This window comes from Dreissena polymorpha, chromosome 4 (assembly GCF_020536995.1).
Source record: "Dreissena polymorpha isolate Duluth1 chromosome 4, UMN_Dpol_1.0, whole genome shotgun sequence".
Classification (NCBI taxonomy): domain Eukaryota; kingdom Metazoa; phylum Mollusca; class Bivalvia; order Myida; family Dreissenidae; genus Dreissena; species Dreissena polymorpha.
The window spans coordinates 32,662,929-32,677,023 of record NC_068358.1 but is presented as its reverse complement, the minus strand read 5'-3'; the positions used below and the strand labels follow the sequence as shown (position 1 = coordinate 32,677,023).

At 33.7% G+C, this 14,095-nt stretch overlaps 1 protein-coding gene across 1 annotated transcript; it reads right to left on the bottom strand.

The window, feature by feature from the left end:
• Window positions 1-6,120: 6,120 nt before the first annotated feature.
• Window positions 6,121-12,618, bottom strand: LOC127876733 (uncharacterized). The gene is made up of 5 exons (XM_052422165.1): window positions 12,411-12,618; window positions 10,904-11,040; window positions 9,946-10,077; window positions 9,485-9,610; window positions 6,121-8,154 (listed from the first exon to the last, which is right to left on the bottom strand). The coding sequence occupies exons 1-5, from the start codon at window positions 12,571-12,573 to the stop codon at window positions 7,879-7,881; spliced, it is 834 nt and encodes a 277-aa protein (XP_052278125.1). The 5' UTR covers window positions 12,574-12,618; the 3' UTR covers window positions 6,121-7,878.
• Window positions 12,619-14,095: the final 1,477 nt, after the last annotated feature.

Genomic DNA, 14,095 nt, shown 5'->3' with positions numbered 1-14,095 from the left:
GCGGTATATCGTGGTACTGTAACACTGTATCGCGGTACGTACCGCGATATTTTACAGAATGTGTATCTGTGAAGAAAACAGCAGAATAACAAGTTTTACAAACTTTATTAAACTCGATAATCAGAAAACACTGGTATCATAGTTTGACTAGAAACTGTAAAAGAAACTGTAATAAACTTGATAGAAGTAGTCATTGTTATTGTTATTGTTATTCGCGTCTTTTTCTAAAATGTCCGCCATGTTGTCTACAATAGCTGTGACTACAATCTGTGTAAATCGAACGCTTCAAGGGCATGTTTAAAATGCGGAGTCAGCAGGCCCAGTATTGAAAATCCGCAGCGTTCTGACTCTTCCTCGACTTATTCATTATCTTAAGATAACATGATTCGGAAGTGGCATGCTTTGAACGATCGATATACTAAAGAAAGAAAATAAAAAATAGAGTAAACATCTTTTGGATAATTATGAATTTATTTGCAAAGGAAATCTGTCCCAAATTCCAAAAAAGGTACGGACCCATACATCGCCGTATTTTAAACGTGAAAGTTAAACATCTACCAGTGGAAGCGCTTGCTTGACCTGGATATTAAGTTAATATCCAGGTCAAGCAAGCGCTTCCACTGGTAGATGTTTAACTTTCACGTTTAAAATACGGCGATGTATGGGTCCGTACCTTTTTTGGAATTTGGGACAGATTTCCTTTGCAAATAAATTCATAATTATCCAAAAGATGTTTACTCTATTTTTTATTTTCTTTCTTTAGTATATCGATCGTTCAAAGCATGCCACTTCCGAATCATTAACGGATTATTTATTTAGCCCTTTTGAATCGCTTCTACAGTTTTCAAAACGATATCTATATCAAAATACTTATGTAATGTATTTATATCTGTGCTAATATAATAATATTTAAAAAACCGGTGCGGCAACGCCGTACCGCGGTGCGATTTTTTTCACGACATGCACCGCGATATACCGGTATACCGGTGAATCGTGACAGCCCTATAAATTACATCATATATGCAAATATAACACCATTTTTTAAATGTTATTTAATGAGATGTATAACTCTGTCAAATGTAATGTATAACTCAAGTCAGAGTTGTCTCCCTTTTTCAATAACAAAATTAATTCGTTTTCGATTAGATTAATATAATGTTCACATTTCCAAATAACACGTAAAACGCGCATTATTTATTTAAAAAGGCTTATATATAATAATTAAGAAATGATTGTATCTGAAAACACGAACTTATCATTAATGATTATTAAGAAATGTATTGTAATTGGTTATAGTACATCGTTAAACACATCAAAGCACAATAAATATAATCACATCGCCTAACATTTCCCGGAAATGTGCTTATACCGGTTCAGCAATTCATTCTTCTTTGCTTCACCTAGAATAAAACATCAAAACATTTATTAATTTATTGTTCTGTGACATTTAATAGAAATATATTTAATACAAAAACCGATTTTATCAACTGGTTTTATCATTACAATACATGCATGTTGACGAATTATGTACTCGTTTTCCATAATATGATTTACAATACCGTAGAAGTATGATTAAAAAGTTACAATAATTTATTTTAGGCATGTGTTCATATCTTTCTACTTCTGTATTTTAGCGCGTAGTAAACAATCATACTTTTGTATTTATGCAACGTTATCAATGATATAGATTTCAATTAATATTTGCACCCTCTTGTATCACCACAATTTCTGTACAATTGTTATTTCACTAGAATATGACATGTTTAAAATATAAAACAAAACAGTACCAATCGCACAGGCAGCTTGCATTGCTCTTAACGTTGACCGATGAATAATAGAACAGCATTCCACATTCGCATTAGTATATGTGTCCCCTGTAAATGCTACGAAGATGGCTGCCAAAGCCTCGCGAACCAGGACATGTTCTACGTATGCTCCCACTAGACTAGTGATATAAAATAAAAAAATAATAATATTAAGGGAATCAATCTGCAAAAATACAATACATACCGGTATTCACACAGCCTTGACTTAGCATGCAAATCTGAGTGTCTTCGTTAAACATTGATAGATAAAAGCCTTTTTAGAACGCGGACCGTGCTGGTTAGAGTCATTTTGGAGTTTCCCTTCAAGCACTGTGCTTTGAACGTCCCATGCAGTCGCTCGATGCCATTGTTGGTGTGCACACCAACCATCAAATGGCCAATACGGCAGTACTGGACCCATTTCTGAGAAAAGTAATTGGTGTTTTGTTATTAATTGTACAACACATTAAGAGTAATGAAACTCCAACGCAGCATCACTCAGATCAATATTATGTGGTGGGTAGATTTTTATATAAGGAGACAATTTTGAATAGCATGTAGTTGCTTTGTATATGCCATTCAAATGCCATCTATGCTTTGACATTATCATGGTTATACACAAAAACAATTATGTCATTTTGGCTTCTCTTTTCACAAATTATAATCGCATTTGATCGACTGTTGTGTGAAATATCTGATAATTGATTTAGTAACCTCTCTCGACAAAAACGCATTTGTGACATCTACCTCTTGCATTGGTAGCCAGTGATTATCTAAGTATGATCCTATTGAGGCCCATAAACTTGATTCACGAAGGTTCTTAAGTCTTATGGCAAACTCGTCCTCTGTGTTGGCATCCGCCAGACCTTGCATGCATTTAAGTGCCTCGGACTTGTTGGATATGGCATTTTTCGATTGTTTTAGCCACCTCATCCATGCTTGAACGCGATGGAAATCGCATAGAAGGCCTCTTGAATCTGTATGATACATATATATGGATCGTCTTTTTTTGGTGTGCACTAATTATATAATTACTGACATACTGGTCATAAATGTTATAACGAATTAAAAAATCTTAATAATGGAATACTTTAAATGCTTTCAACAAATCAAAAGATCATCGCATTGGGATATATACGTAATTAAGAAAAAAGAATGCTGTAACGTGAATATTTTCAATGAAAATCAACTGACAGTAAACTACATATACATCATTACAACAATTTCAAGTCCTCTGCATTTGTCAGCACATCCATTCATTATTGTACTAAAGTTTTGTTGCTTAATTTAGTGTTTACAGCTATTGATTTTATTCTTCATCATCACCAGCATAACATCAACATCGTAATGATAAACAATTTTCTTTTAATGTAAAATATTTAGTATTCAATGGCGCGGGGTTTTAAATATTTTCTATCTGAAAGTGAAATCTTTATAAAATAATTTTATTTATTATCATTAGTTTTGTTGTAATTATTAATAGTATTAGTGTTATTCTTGCAAGGCGCAATACCAAACTTTTTAAAAACTAACTGTTATTGCAGGTGTGTATTTTCAAGCATTCGGCACTTTTACCTGGAAAATGAAATTCCATAGCACCGATCTCTTTCTCATCATTGTCCGTCATGTAGTTGGCTGGGCTCCACTCTGGGTTTGCATTTTTAATCATTCCAATTGCCTCCGTAATCATAGCCGTACTTTCATTTTCAGTGATAAACACAGCAACGACCTGGTGGTCGACATTCGTTTTAACCGCAATGAAAAATAGCGGCAATGCAAACCTAGATGTTTTATAGGTCGAGTCGAGTAGTACCATTTCATTTCCATATCTGCGAAGCAGCTTTTGCATTTCCGGCGTTTGGTACACCATCAAAAAGGACTGGAAGACATACAATCAATAAGCGGCTCCGCAGGTCGCAATTAAAATTATCATCACGCAAATATAGCTCCAAAAGTCGTCATTAACATTAATATTTTGTTTAAAGGTACGATTTTCAAATAGCGGGTCGGGCGATTATTGGTATCGAATAAAAACATATGTATTGAGCCATTATTGATGTGAAAAGGTGTTATCGCTGTTTTTGAGATTTATTATAACAAATGTCATTTTTTACAAGGGTACAAATCACTGGTTTAGCGTTCATTGGTATTAAGTGCCCGAGTAAAAAAATGTGATATCGCCGGTTCAACGATTATTAATGTTAACATGTCTTGTCGCGATAATAAATAATAAACATCATTTTTGCCTGTTGTCTAGACACTCTCAAACATTCAATATGTAAAGCATTCAAATTCTCGTCTATTTTACATGTCAATTTAATTTGTCCGGTGAAGATACTGCCATGTGCGTATTGTTAATTGTATCCGTCTTCATGTATCAGTTCGGAAAATTTAGTTTACCGTAGAATTGATGGGCAGAGCGGAGCGACATTTATTTAACACATTTGTTGTATTGTACTCAGGGCTATCAGTGCTAAATGAAAAGCATCGCATTTAAAGATTAAACTCGCAAACACGCAGATAAAATTCTTAATGTGTTTAAATGTCAAATAAAAACAAGAGTTGTCACTATAAGATGACTTATGCCCCCTATATACGCTTGGTAGAAGTTTTAAGCTTTTTCGAAACCTAAATGCAGATTTGGAAACCTAAACGCGGACCCTTAGTTCAAGGTCACAGGGGTCAAAATTTGTGTGCGTACGGAAAGGCCTTATCGATATACACATGCATGCCAAATATGAAATTGCTATCTGAAGCAACATAGAAGTTAGGAGCATTTGTCGAAATCGAAACGCAAAGTGTGACGGACAGACGGGGGTATAAAAATGTCTTAGAATATCACAATAAATCAAAAACATAAACTAGAGAGCGGAAACCATGCTAAATCCTTGAAATGCACTAATTAAGTTTGGTAAAGATCGGATGAAAACTATTTGAATTAGAGAGCGGAGACGAAAGTGTGACAGACTGACAGACAGTGCGAACACTGTATACCCCCTTTTCTTCGAAAGGGGGCATAAACAAGATCAAATCGGTGGCTGAGCGATTACTAGTATTGGCATGAAACATCTTAATTAAACTGAGAAATCATTGGTTGGGCGTTTATTTGTATTTAATGTCCTATTAATAAATGGGATATTGCAGGTTGGGCGATTATAGATACGAACAAGAAACGTGTCCACACGACACAAATGCCCCAAATTGTAACTTTATGAATACTTAGGTAAAGAATAAAATTCATTTGAATTACAGAGCGGACTAAGTGACCCTGTGACATAGATTTTAAACCGGCATGATCCATGTTCGAACTTGGTGTAGAGATCGTCTAGATAAAACTTCTCTGCACTTCTCCTAGTTGCCATCTGTTAATATTCTGAGTTTAAAGTAAATCCATTGAATAGATTTGTAGTTATGCTCTGGACAAAGTTTCAGACGGAAGGACGAACAGACGGGGACTATTACTATATCCCCCACCAATTTTTTTTGCGGCGTGGATAATAAGACAGCGAACACCGAATGTTTTAAACGCACTAAATGACCCCGTGACCTACTCTTTTTGCCCGGCATGGCCCATGTTCGAACTTGGCGTAGACATTATCTAGAAACAACCTATGAACAAGTTTGTGGAAGATCGGATTCAAACTACTTGAAATAGAGAGCGGACACCATGCTGAATGTTTGAAACTTACTAAGTGACCCCGTGACCTACTTTTTTTGCCCGCTATGAAACATGTTCGAACTTGGCCTAGACAGTATCTAGATACAACTTCTGACCAAGTTTGTTGAAGATCGGATGAGAACTACTTGAACTAGAGAGTGGCCACGCAAAAAAAGTGTGACCACACAGACAGACAGACTGACCGACTGTGCGAAAACTATATTCTGCACAATGGGGGCATAAAAAGTCATGTGTATAGTTGTTATCGTTGGTTGACCCAAGGTGCGCTCACCTGAATAGAAGTGTTAACAAGGTAAAATAATAACGATGGACGACGCACGACTGAAAAAGGTGATCCCTATAAAGTCATGTGGACATTTTATTATTCAGTATATAAACGATTTTTGTCGATTGTTGAGCGATAAGTAGAACTAGGTTAAGCGTTGTCAAGTATTAGCATATGGTTTGGTATTAGCTGCTTTCACTCATTTACTGTTTGTCACCTGGAATCCTTTAATATATGAAGCAGTATCTTGTGGAACTAAATCCCAACATTGTGGAACAAAGTTTAATATTCCCTGCAATTGCAAACCAATCGAGCTACAATTTTTACGATAATGATCTTAAAAGTTCATTTACAAAAAATAGCAATACAAATTAACAGTTGACACTTTTATTCCATGTCAATAAAACTAAACTTTAAAGATGCTGAATGTAAAGTAATAGCTTTGTTGTGCACACAAATTTTTGTTCATCAAAATATATGAAAAATTACCATTAATGATATGATGTTCTGTTCAGACTTATGAATGTTTAATGGGTGTTAATAATAACACTTATTTAAAAAAGTGAAGGGTTATGTTTCTTGTACATGGCACTTCTCCAAGTCAGTATCTATACAACCATGAAATTATATATTTATATCTTATATGGTGTCATAGAAATATCCCTGAAACTTTTGTAACAGATAGACAAAAAACACCAATTCTATATCCATCTGCCTTTGGCAGGGGATAATAATCAAGAACAGAAATTCAGGTGTCTTTTTCCTTCAAACTTTTTTAACAATTGTTCATCATGTCAATATTACCAATATGGATAAATTTATATTTAGTGGATTGTGAAACAACACCAAACATATTTTTAAAATGAGAGATATAAAAAAAAATTAACAAAATCAAACAGATTCAGCATCTTTAAAACAAAACTCTTACACAATAACATGTCACAATATTACACAACTGTAAACAAAACACTTCACAAAGTATAAACCTTACACACTCAAAACATAATATCAAACAAAACATCTGAACTGTTAATTCAACTAAAGTACCTCACTTTCTTCATTTGCATTTGTTTGTTTTTGCCTTACATAAACAAGTGCATCCGGACAAGCATCTTTGTATTCATTAAGCTAAATAATTATAAATAAATAATATATCATGGATTTAGCAAAACTAAAATCATATTGCTGATGTACAAAACTAAAATGTTCAATAACATACCGGTACACAGTATTATAAAGCATAATGAACAAGCAAATTTGTTGAATTGATATCCCCCGCCAATATAATTCTGGACACAAATATTTCTGGACGGATGGACAACGCCAACATGCATCATCCTCATAACCATATATATACTCATACCAAGTTTCAATGAAATTCCCAAAAGCACTTCCAAGATATTGCTCCGGACACAAAAAAACATTTTTTGAAGATACAAAGGGCCATAACTCATAAGAAAATTAATTTTGGTCAGACCATGTTATATCTCATAAATGCACACAACTGAAAAGCACTCTGGTGGGTGTACTTTTAGCACATCAAGTTTAACCATATTTATTTAAAAAATGCACACGTCAGCCTTTCATTCAATTATTTATCTATTTCAAATATATGTAATTTTTTATTATATAAATCGATATATAACTATAATGGGATTCTAACTGATCATCAGTGATGCATATAAAATTGTTGAATAGACATATAGAAATAGGATCTGTCACGAGTTGTCATATCATACCATATTTTATTAAACGATTCAGGAATGTTGTTAGTAAGCGAGCCTTTGGCGAGCCAACTAACGAATTTCCTGGACGAGTTTAATAAAATATGGTATTAAATGAGTGCCAGATCTTCTTGATCACATGCTTTTAAATGAGCCAATTAAATAAATATTTACGCAAACTTAATGATAAATCCGAAATGTTGTTTACATTTCGTGACGTCATTTGACCTTGCAATGTTATTTCAGCAAAATAACAAAATGCAATTGGTCAATCAAACGAAAATAAGCCAATGAAAATCCTTAAAAAGTATATTACACATTTGTAAGATAAAAATAATCGTAATGGTTATATTACGTGGGGAAGCAGGGTATGGCATGTGATAAATATATATCCATAACTGTTAATTACACACTAAGCACACTCACTAGCTGTACTAAGTTGTGTTGATCATCACTACTATCACATCCCTTTTTTGCTGCCTTGTTCATGTGATAACGGATCACTTTTTTTGTAGGGGCAAATCTCCGATTAGTTTTGGATGGAGCAGGTGTTACATTTTTCGTAACAAATGAGGTCAGATGGCGTTGCATCTCTTCAACATTTGCAACGCCATCTTCCACCACAAGCTCTTTGATTTTTGACGCAACATCACTGTCGATACGCTGCAACAGCCCAGCATTCTGTTCAAGATTAAATAAGAAATATAAAAAGCAGCAATTCATATAAACATGCACTTTGCAAACATTATCACCCCAATCTACCATCATCTGCATTTTAAAACAGATGTAATATAAATACATCATTATAAAGAAGAGTCAATGGAAAAGATGTAGATGTCTCAGTGTCTGACAGACAGTGTGACCCCAGAGTGCATTGTTGTTGATAAGTTAAGATAATCTGAACAATTTGAATCTTACATTAACAAGAGCTTGTTAACAGACAAAACAGCAGCCCCCTAGTGGATATTTGCTGCATTTTATTTATATAACCATATCAATCAGCAATTTGAACCCTATTAAACAACTGACATAAAGTGCATATTCCCAATACAGCCATTTATGCCCTCCAAATTTTATCAACTCTGCTTACGTAATTTTTGAGTCAGCACGCTTTTAGTTTCCAATCATTTCTTTAAACTCAGCAACAATAATTTCTGATGGTGATAAATTTGTATAATTTTTTCTTTGCTGGAGGCCAAGAAAAAATGAAGGAAATTGTACATTCAACTATAAGTCCCTCTTTCAACATACCAAATTTTATCAACCTAGGTAATTTACTAGTTGACATATTGCAATATGCTGAATGCGAAAGATGGACATACACACACACAAACGGAATGACAACTGCAAGTTCAATACATTTATACCTATGCCTTTCAGCAGGGAATAATAAAGAAATTATAATGAAAACCAGGGCATAATCTTTAGGTCCTTCTCCTTATTATTTTGTTATTATTATCTTAATTATTGCAAAACTTTGACTTCTTAAGAAAGTCTTAAATCATTTTTTAATAAAAGTCCATATCATTCAACCACTGGCATATGGCTACCTTTGATTCCAGGAGCATGCTTTTAACAATCTCTAGTTATATTATTTGATGTCAAATAACAACTATCCAAACTCAAGCATTTAGAGAAAATTAATTGTAAATTATTTAATTATACACATCATCTTTTAAGATCTAGGATAATTTAAAGGTTCATAGTGCTGCCAAACAAATCAGGTTTAAAGCTGGAGCAGTCTGATGACTTTTTTAAATATTATGCTTTATCCTATTACCGGTAGTTAACACTGGTAAAAATAGCTATGAAGCAAAGTCTTTGGATTTGGTTTTAAACATTTGTAAAAAAAATCAAATTCAAAAGCTTTTTACATTTTTTTTAATTATTACGTGCAGGGTAAACAAGAAATCCCCATGATGGGGCAATTGTTGACAACTTTGTTTGCATATTACAGCAAATGAAACAACAGAAATTTAACTTCACAGAGTGTTACTTTACATATCAGTACCTCTCCACTGGTATGGTACTTGTGTTCGACGTTAGGAAACACCACCATTATCTTCTTGATGCCTTTACTCAGATCACTCCTCACATTAGAAGCAGCCATTTTTTTGTCCAGCTCGCTTGATGAACCCTTGTATTAAATGACATAATGTTGACAACCTAAACAGTACTAAAAACAAACAATAGCAAAAAAATGATTGGACGAAGATGTTTAATTTAATTGTCATTATATTTTGCTTCTCACAATTTTACAAAGGCAAGAAAAATAAAAATGAAGCAGACACAATAAAAATGTACATTTTGTATGAATCGGAAGAAATTGATTATATAACCATTGGATTTTGAGCATTGGTGCAATAGTAAGGTTTCTTAAGTATTATGATTGCAATAAAACAATGTAATGACTTATGTAATTGACCTGCTTGTGGGTAAATTAAATAAAAGAAAAAAAACAACACATCCAACCTCTTCAGGGGTGAATATCAACACTTCCTTCAGAATGATCGAAGCAGGACAGTCCATTTTTTTGGAGGGCTGCAATGCATGCCTTGTTTTCTTTTTAGCATACGAGTGCTGCTCACTGCTAAATGTCTTTGTCTGAAAAGTATTTTCATATCTTTACAACTTTATGTACATGAAAATGCATATTTGATCTGATATCACACAGTGTTGAGTTTTGACAACTATTTGGACCAAATTTGTTTAAGAACAGATACTGTAAGTCTAATTTCATCATAATATTAGTCAGTATAAAACAAAAGGGTAAACATTTTACTCTTCATGGAATGATTTGATCAATGTTGGCATTTTACCAAGTCCAAAGAAATAAATCTTATATTTTTATCTGAGCATTCATCAAGACAATAAGAACAAAACTTTATTGTTCTGCAATAAAATCAACACCATTTTAAGAATAGTTTTTAAATCCTCTGTCCGTCATTACATGTACATTGTATATTTTTTGCATTAAACGGCTTACAGGATGCGCTACATTGATGTTTCTACGTTTATATATAAAAGATTCTCGTACATTTAGCTGATTCAACTGGATCCTATTTTTTAACAAAATTGTTATTAAATACAATGCATTCTCGGCTGCGGTTGCAGTTTTGAATGGATAAAAGCTTGTCAGAATGCTGTTTTATTTTTTTAAGAGGTCACAGTGACCTTGACCTTTGACCTAGTGACCCCAAAAAGTGTGCATTTGGCATGTAGAACTCATCAAGGTGCAGCTACATATTAAGTTTCAAAGTTGTAGGTTGAAGCACATTGATATTAGAGCCAATGTTCAAAACCTTGACAAAACGGCACGAAGACTGACCTGACGAGCTGGCTATGACAATGCCTATGACAATACAAAACAGCCGAGCTAAAAATCAATGACAAGCATGGAGGGGAAGTTTACCATTTTTCTGTCCATTACCTTTTCCTTTTCCATTTTTTTCTTCTTATTCTTGTCTGTACCATGGTGGCATTTCAGAACCTGATGTCCAAGGCTCACATACATGTAAGGGTTCACCCCATGGACCCAACAAACCTTATGGGAGGATGAAGTAACAACTGAAATTATTCATCAAAACAGTTTTTATTTTATTTTATGCTTACCAATATGTATACCCTTTATTTAAATAACTCAAAAAAATGAAAGAAAAATAAAATAATCACAATTCATTGATTTAATATAAACAAAAGATGTGTTTGTCAGAAACAATGCCTATTTCGCAGCTTTGATAAAAAAAAATAACCTTGACCTTACACCACTCAAAATGTGCAGCTCCATGAGATACACATGTGTGCCAAATGTCAAAAGTTATTGCAAGGTTACCAAGCTTAAAGTTTTGGGACAGAAGAACAGACAGACGGACAGGCCAAAAACAAGACACCCCTGATCATTTGATCCGGGGGCATAACAATAATTGATAATGGTACATAAAATCACATTGTTCTAAAAAATAGACAAAGTACAAATGTTTTCACCTTCATAAGTCTTCATTTAAAACTTTTTTTTGATTTTTGAAAGACAATTAATTAGGAATTTTGTGACAGGATATGGGAATGAACAATACTTAATCAATAAGGGAAAAATTCTTTCTTTTTTTATGTAAAAAAATTTATATAAGTAAAAAGCTATCTGTGTGGCATGCTTTTTTCTTCTTACCCGTTGTGATAAATATTCAGGCCACATAAAAGCTTAATAGATTTGATAACATCTTTACAAATAATTAATACCTTGGTGTATTGTAAACATTTCATCATTTAAGAAATATACGAGTGTGGCAGAATTTATAGGTGCCAGTGTTAATGAAGTATTAATTGAGTAAATGATGAATAAATAAAACATTGCTTTATGTCCCTGTGTAGCTATGGCTGTGAATACATGGCTATCATCACATGGGTATAAATATAAATGCATCCAGAACAGTATTTAAAGATTACACTGCTGATACTTAATAATAAATAAATGAAAATAAATGCATTCAGAACAATGTACATGAATGCTGAATTGCGGACAGTTTATACCGTTATTTTCCATTAGAAATTTACTGTGTTCATTTAAAAAGCACTGGGAACATTGGATGATAATTTGTGAAATAAAGTATAATAATGGAAGGCAATTGTATTTCTCTTCAACAAATAATTGATAATATTTGGCAAAAATTTCATTAATAATATTCACTCTAGTCAAAACAGTTGTGTCAATATTGTAAGGAAAACAAAAATGGAAATGCCGAAATACTGACTCAACAAAGATCTACATAACGGTCGAATCAATATTGTAAGGAAAACATAAATGGTAGACCACATGTGTTTCTTTCCAACCAACTATTTTTTAAGGATTAATGTCTCTCTTTTCATTGCAATATATTTGAGTTTCTTTTATGGCTGATTACAACCACAACAATCAAAACAGAATAATACAATGAATGTACCTGAATTGCCAAAGTTTTTGGTACTGTAACCAATAATATAACGGTTATTTGTTTCAATTTCTTCTTTTTTAATGTGTGCTTTTGCATCGCCAAGGCTACTGAATATAAGTATTTCGTCTTCATTGCGATTTCTCGCGTGGAGGTTAACACTAACAGACGCCATATTGAAAACTACGACCAACTTTCGGTATCAGTCTCTTTACGGCATTTTTTTTTTTTGCTTCCATTGTTGCCATAATTCCCATACGAAACTGACTCGACGGAAAGGGTACAGATAAACTACATTTCCTAAAAACAATAATCACGAATATTAATACATTAAACTTAACAAATTTTATATGAACAAAATTTCTATAATACTATATATAAGAAACAAAATTGGGGCGAGTTGTCTTTCGATTGGGGCGAGTTGTCCAATCTATTTGGGGCGACTTGTCCAGATTTTCGGGGCGACTTGTCCTGGGGCGAGTTGGCTTTGGGGCGAGTTGTCTGGCTCCCGTTCCATTGATTGTGACTGTTTAGAGTTGATCGTTTACTTCCGGTTTTTGAGGAAAAAAAACATCAAATGTTATCGTTCATGACTGAATAATTTGTTTAGTTACAAGTGTTAAGTTTTTTTTGTAAATGTTAAATTAATTTCGATTTGTTTCGGAACTGGCGACTTTTCGGAACTGACGACCTCACTGTACTCTTTATAACTATGAATTATTTTCTTTAATACAATATTATTTTTGTGCAAAAATTTTGAGGGGAATCATATAGTCGCCGCTTCGTCTGACCGTATGTCCATCCGGTCGTCTGTCTGTGCACAATTTTTGTCCGTGCTATTTCTCAGCAACTAATGACCGGAATTCAATTAAACTTTATGGGAAGCTTCACTACCAAGAGGAGATGTGCATATTATCAGCCGGTTCTGGTAGGATGAATTTTCACACAGTTATGGCCGTTTGAAATTTCCATTATCATATAGCCATATTTAGTGTGCCTGGCAAGTAAGTAAGTTTCCTGCCCGTAAAGAATGTATTTCAGACATTAACAAGGTCAAGTAATTATGTACAATTGTTTTCCCTTTCATATCGAGACATCAAGGCGACCAGGCAGCTGTTTTCGCACCTACGAGTGGTTAAGGCTCCAGAAGATGGGTGGATTTATAATTGCATGTTGTTTTTGCTATTATATTTTAGCAGAGTCAATTAGCAGTTTGAAGCCACAGAACGTTTGCTTGAGGAAGGACTGGGCGAGCTGTCGTTTTTTAATATGTAAATCAACCCAGAACATGGAACTGTGTATTGTGTGACATTATTGAATATTAAATGTATTCGAATTGTGTTATTTGTCGAAAATTCAGACTTGTCATAGATGTAAAATAATTGATAAAGCCCCTGAAACACAAACATAAAAAATGCCATTTCAATATAAAATAAAGTATGTTGATAATGATTTATGCAATCAAATAACAATAGTTATTTGTAATAAAGATTTTTGCCATTTACTTCCGACTTACGTTGTCCTTGTAACACTGCTTGAATAAAACAGCCAAACACTGAAAATGAAATGCAAATATGTTAATAACAAATAACCGGTAACGCTACATCGTTTTTAGAAGCGGTTACCACACACGTTATAATTTACTTTCGACTTACGCTGTCCTTGTACCACTGCTTGAATTAAACAGCCTTACACTG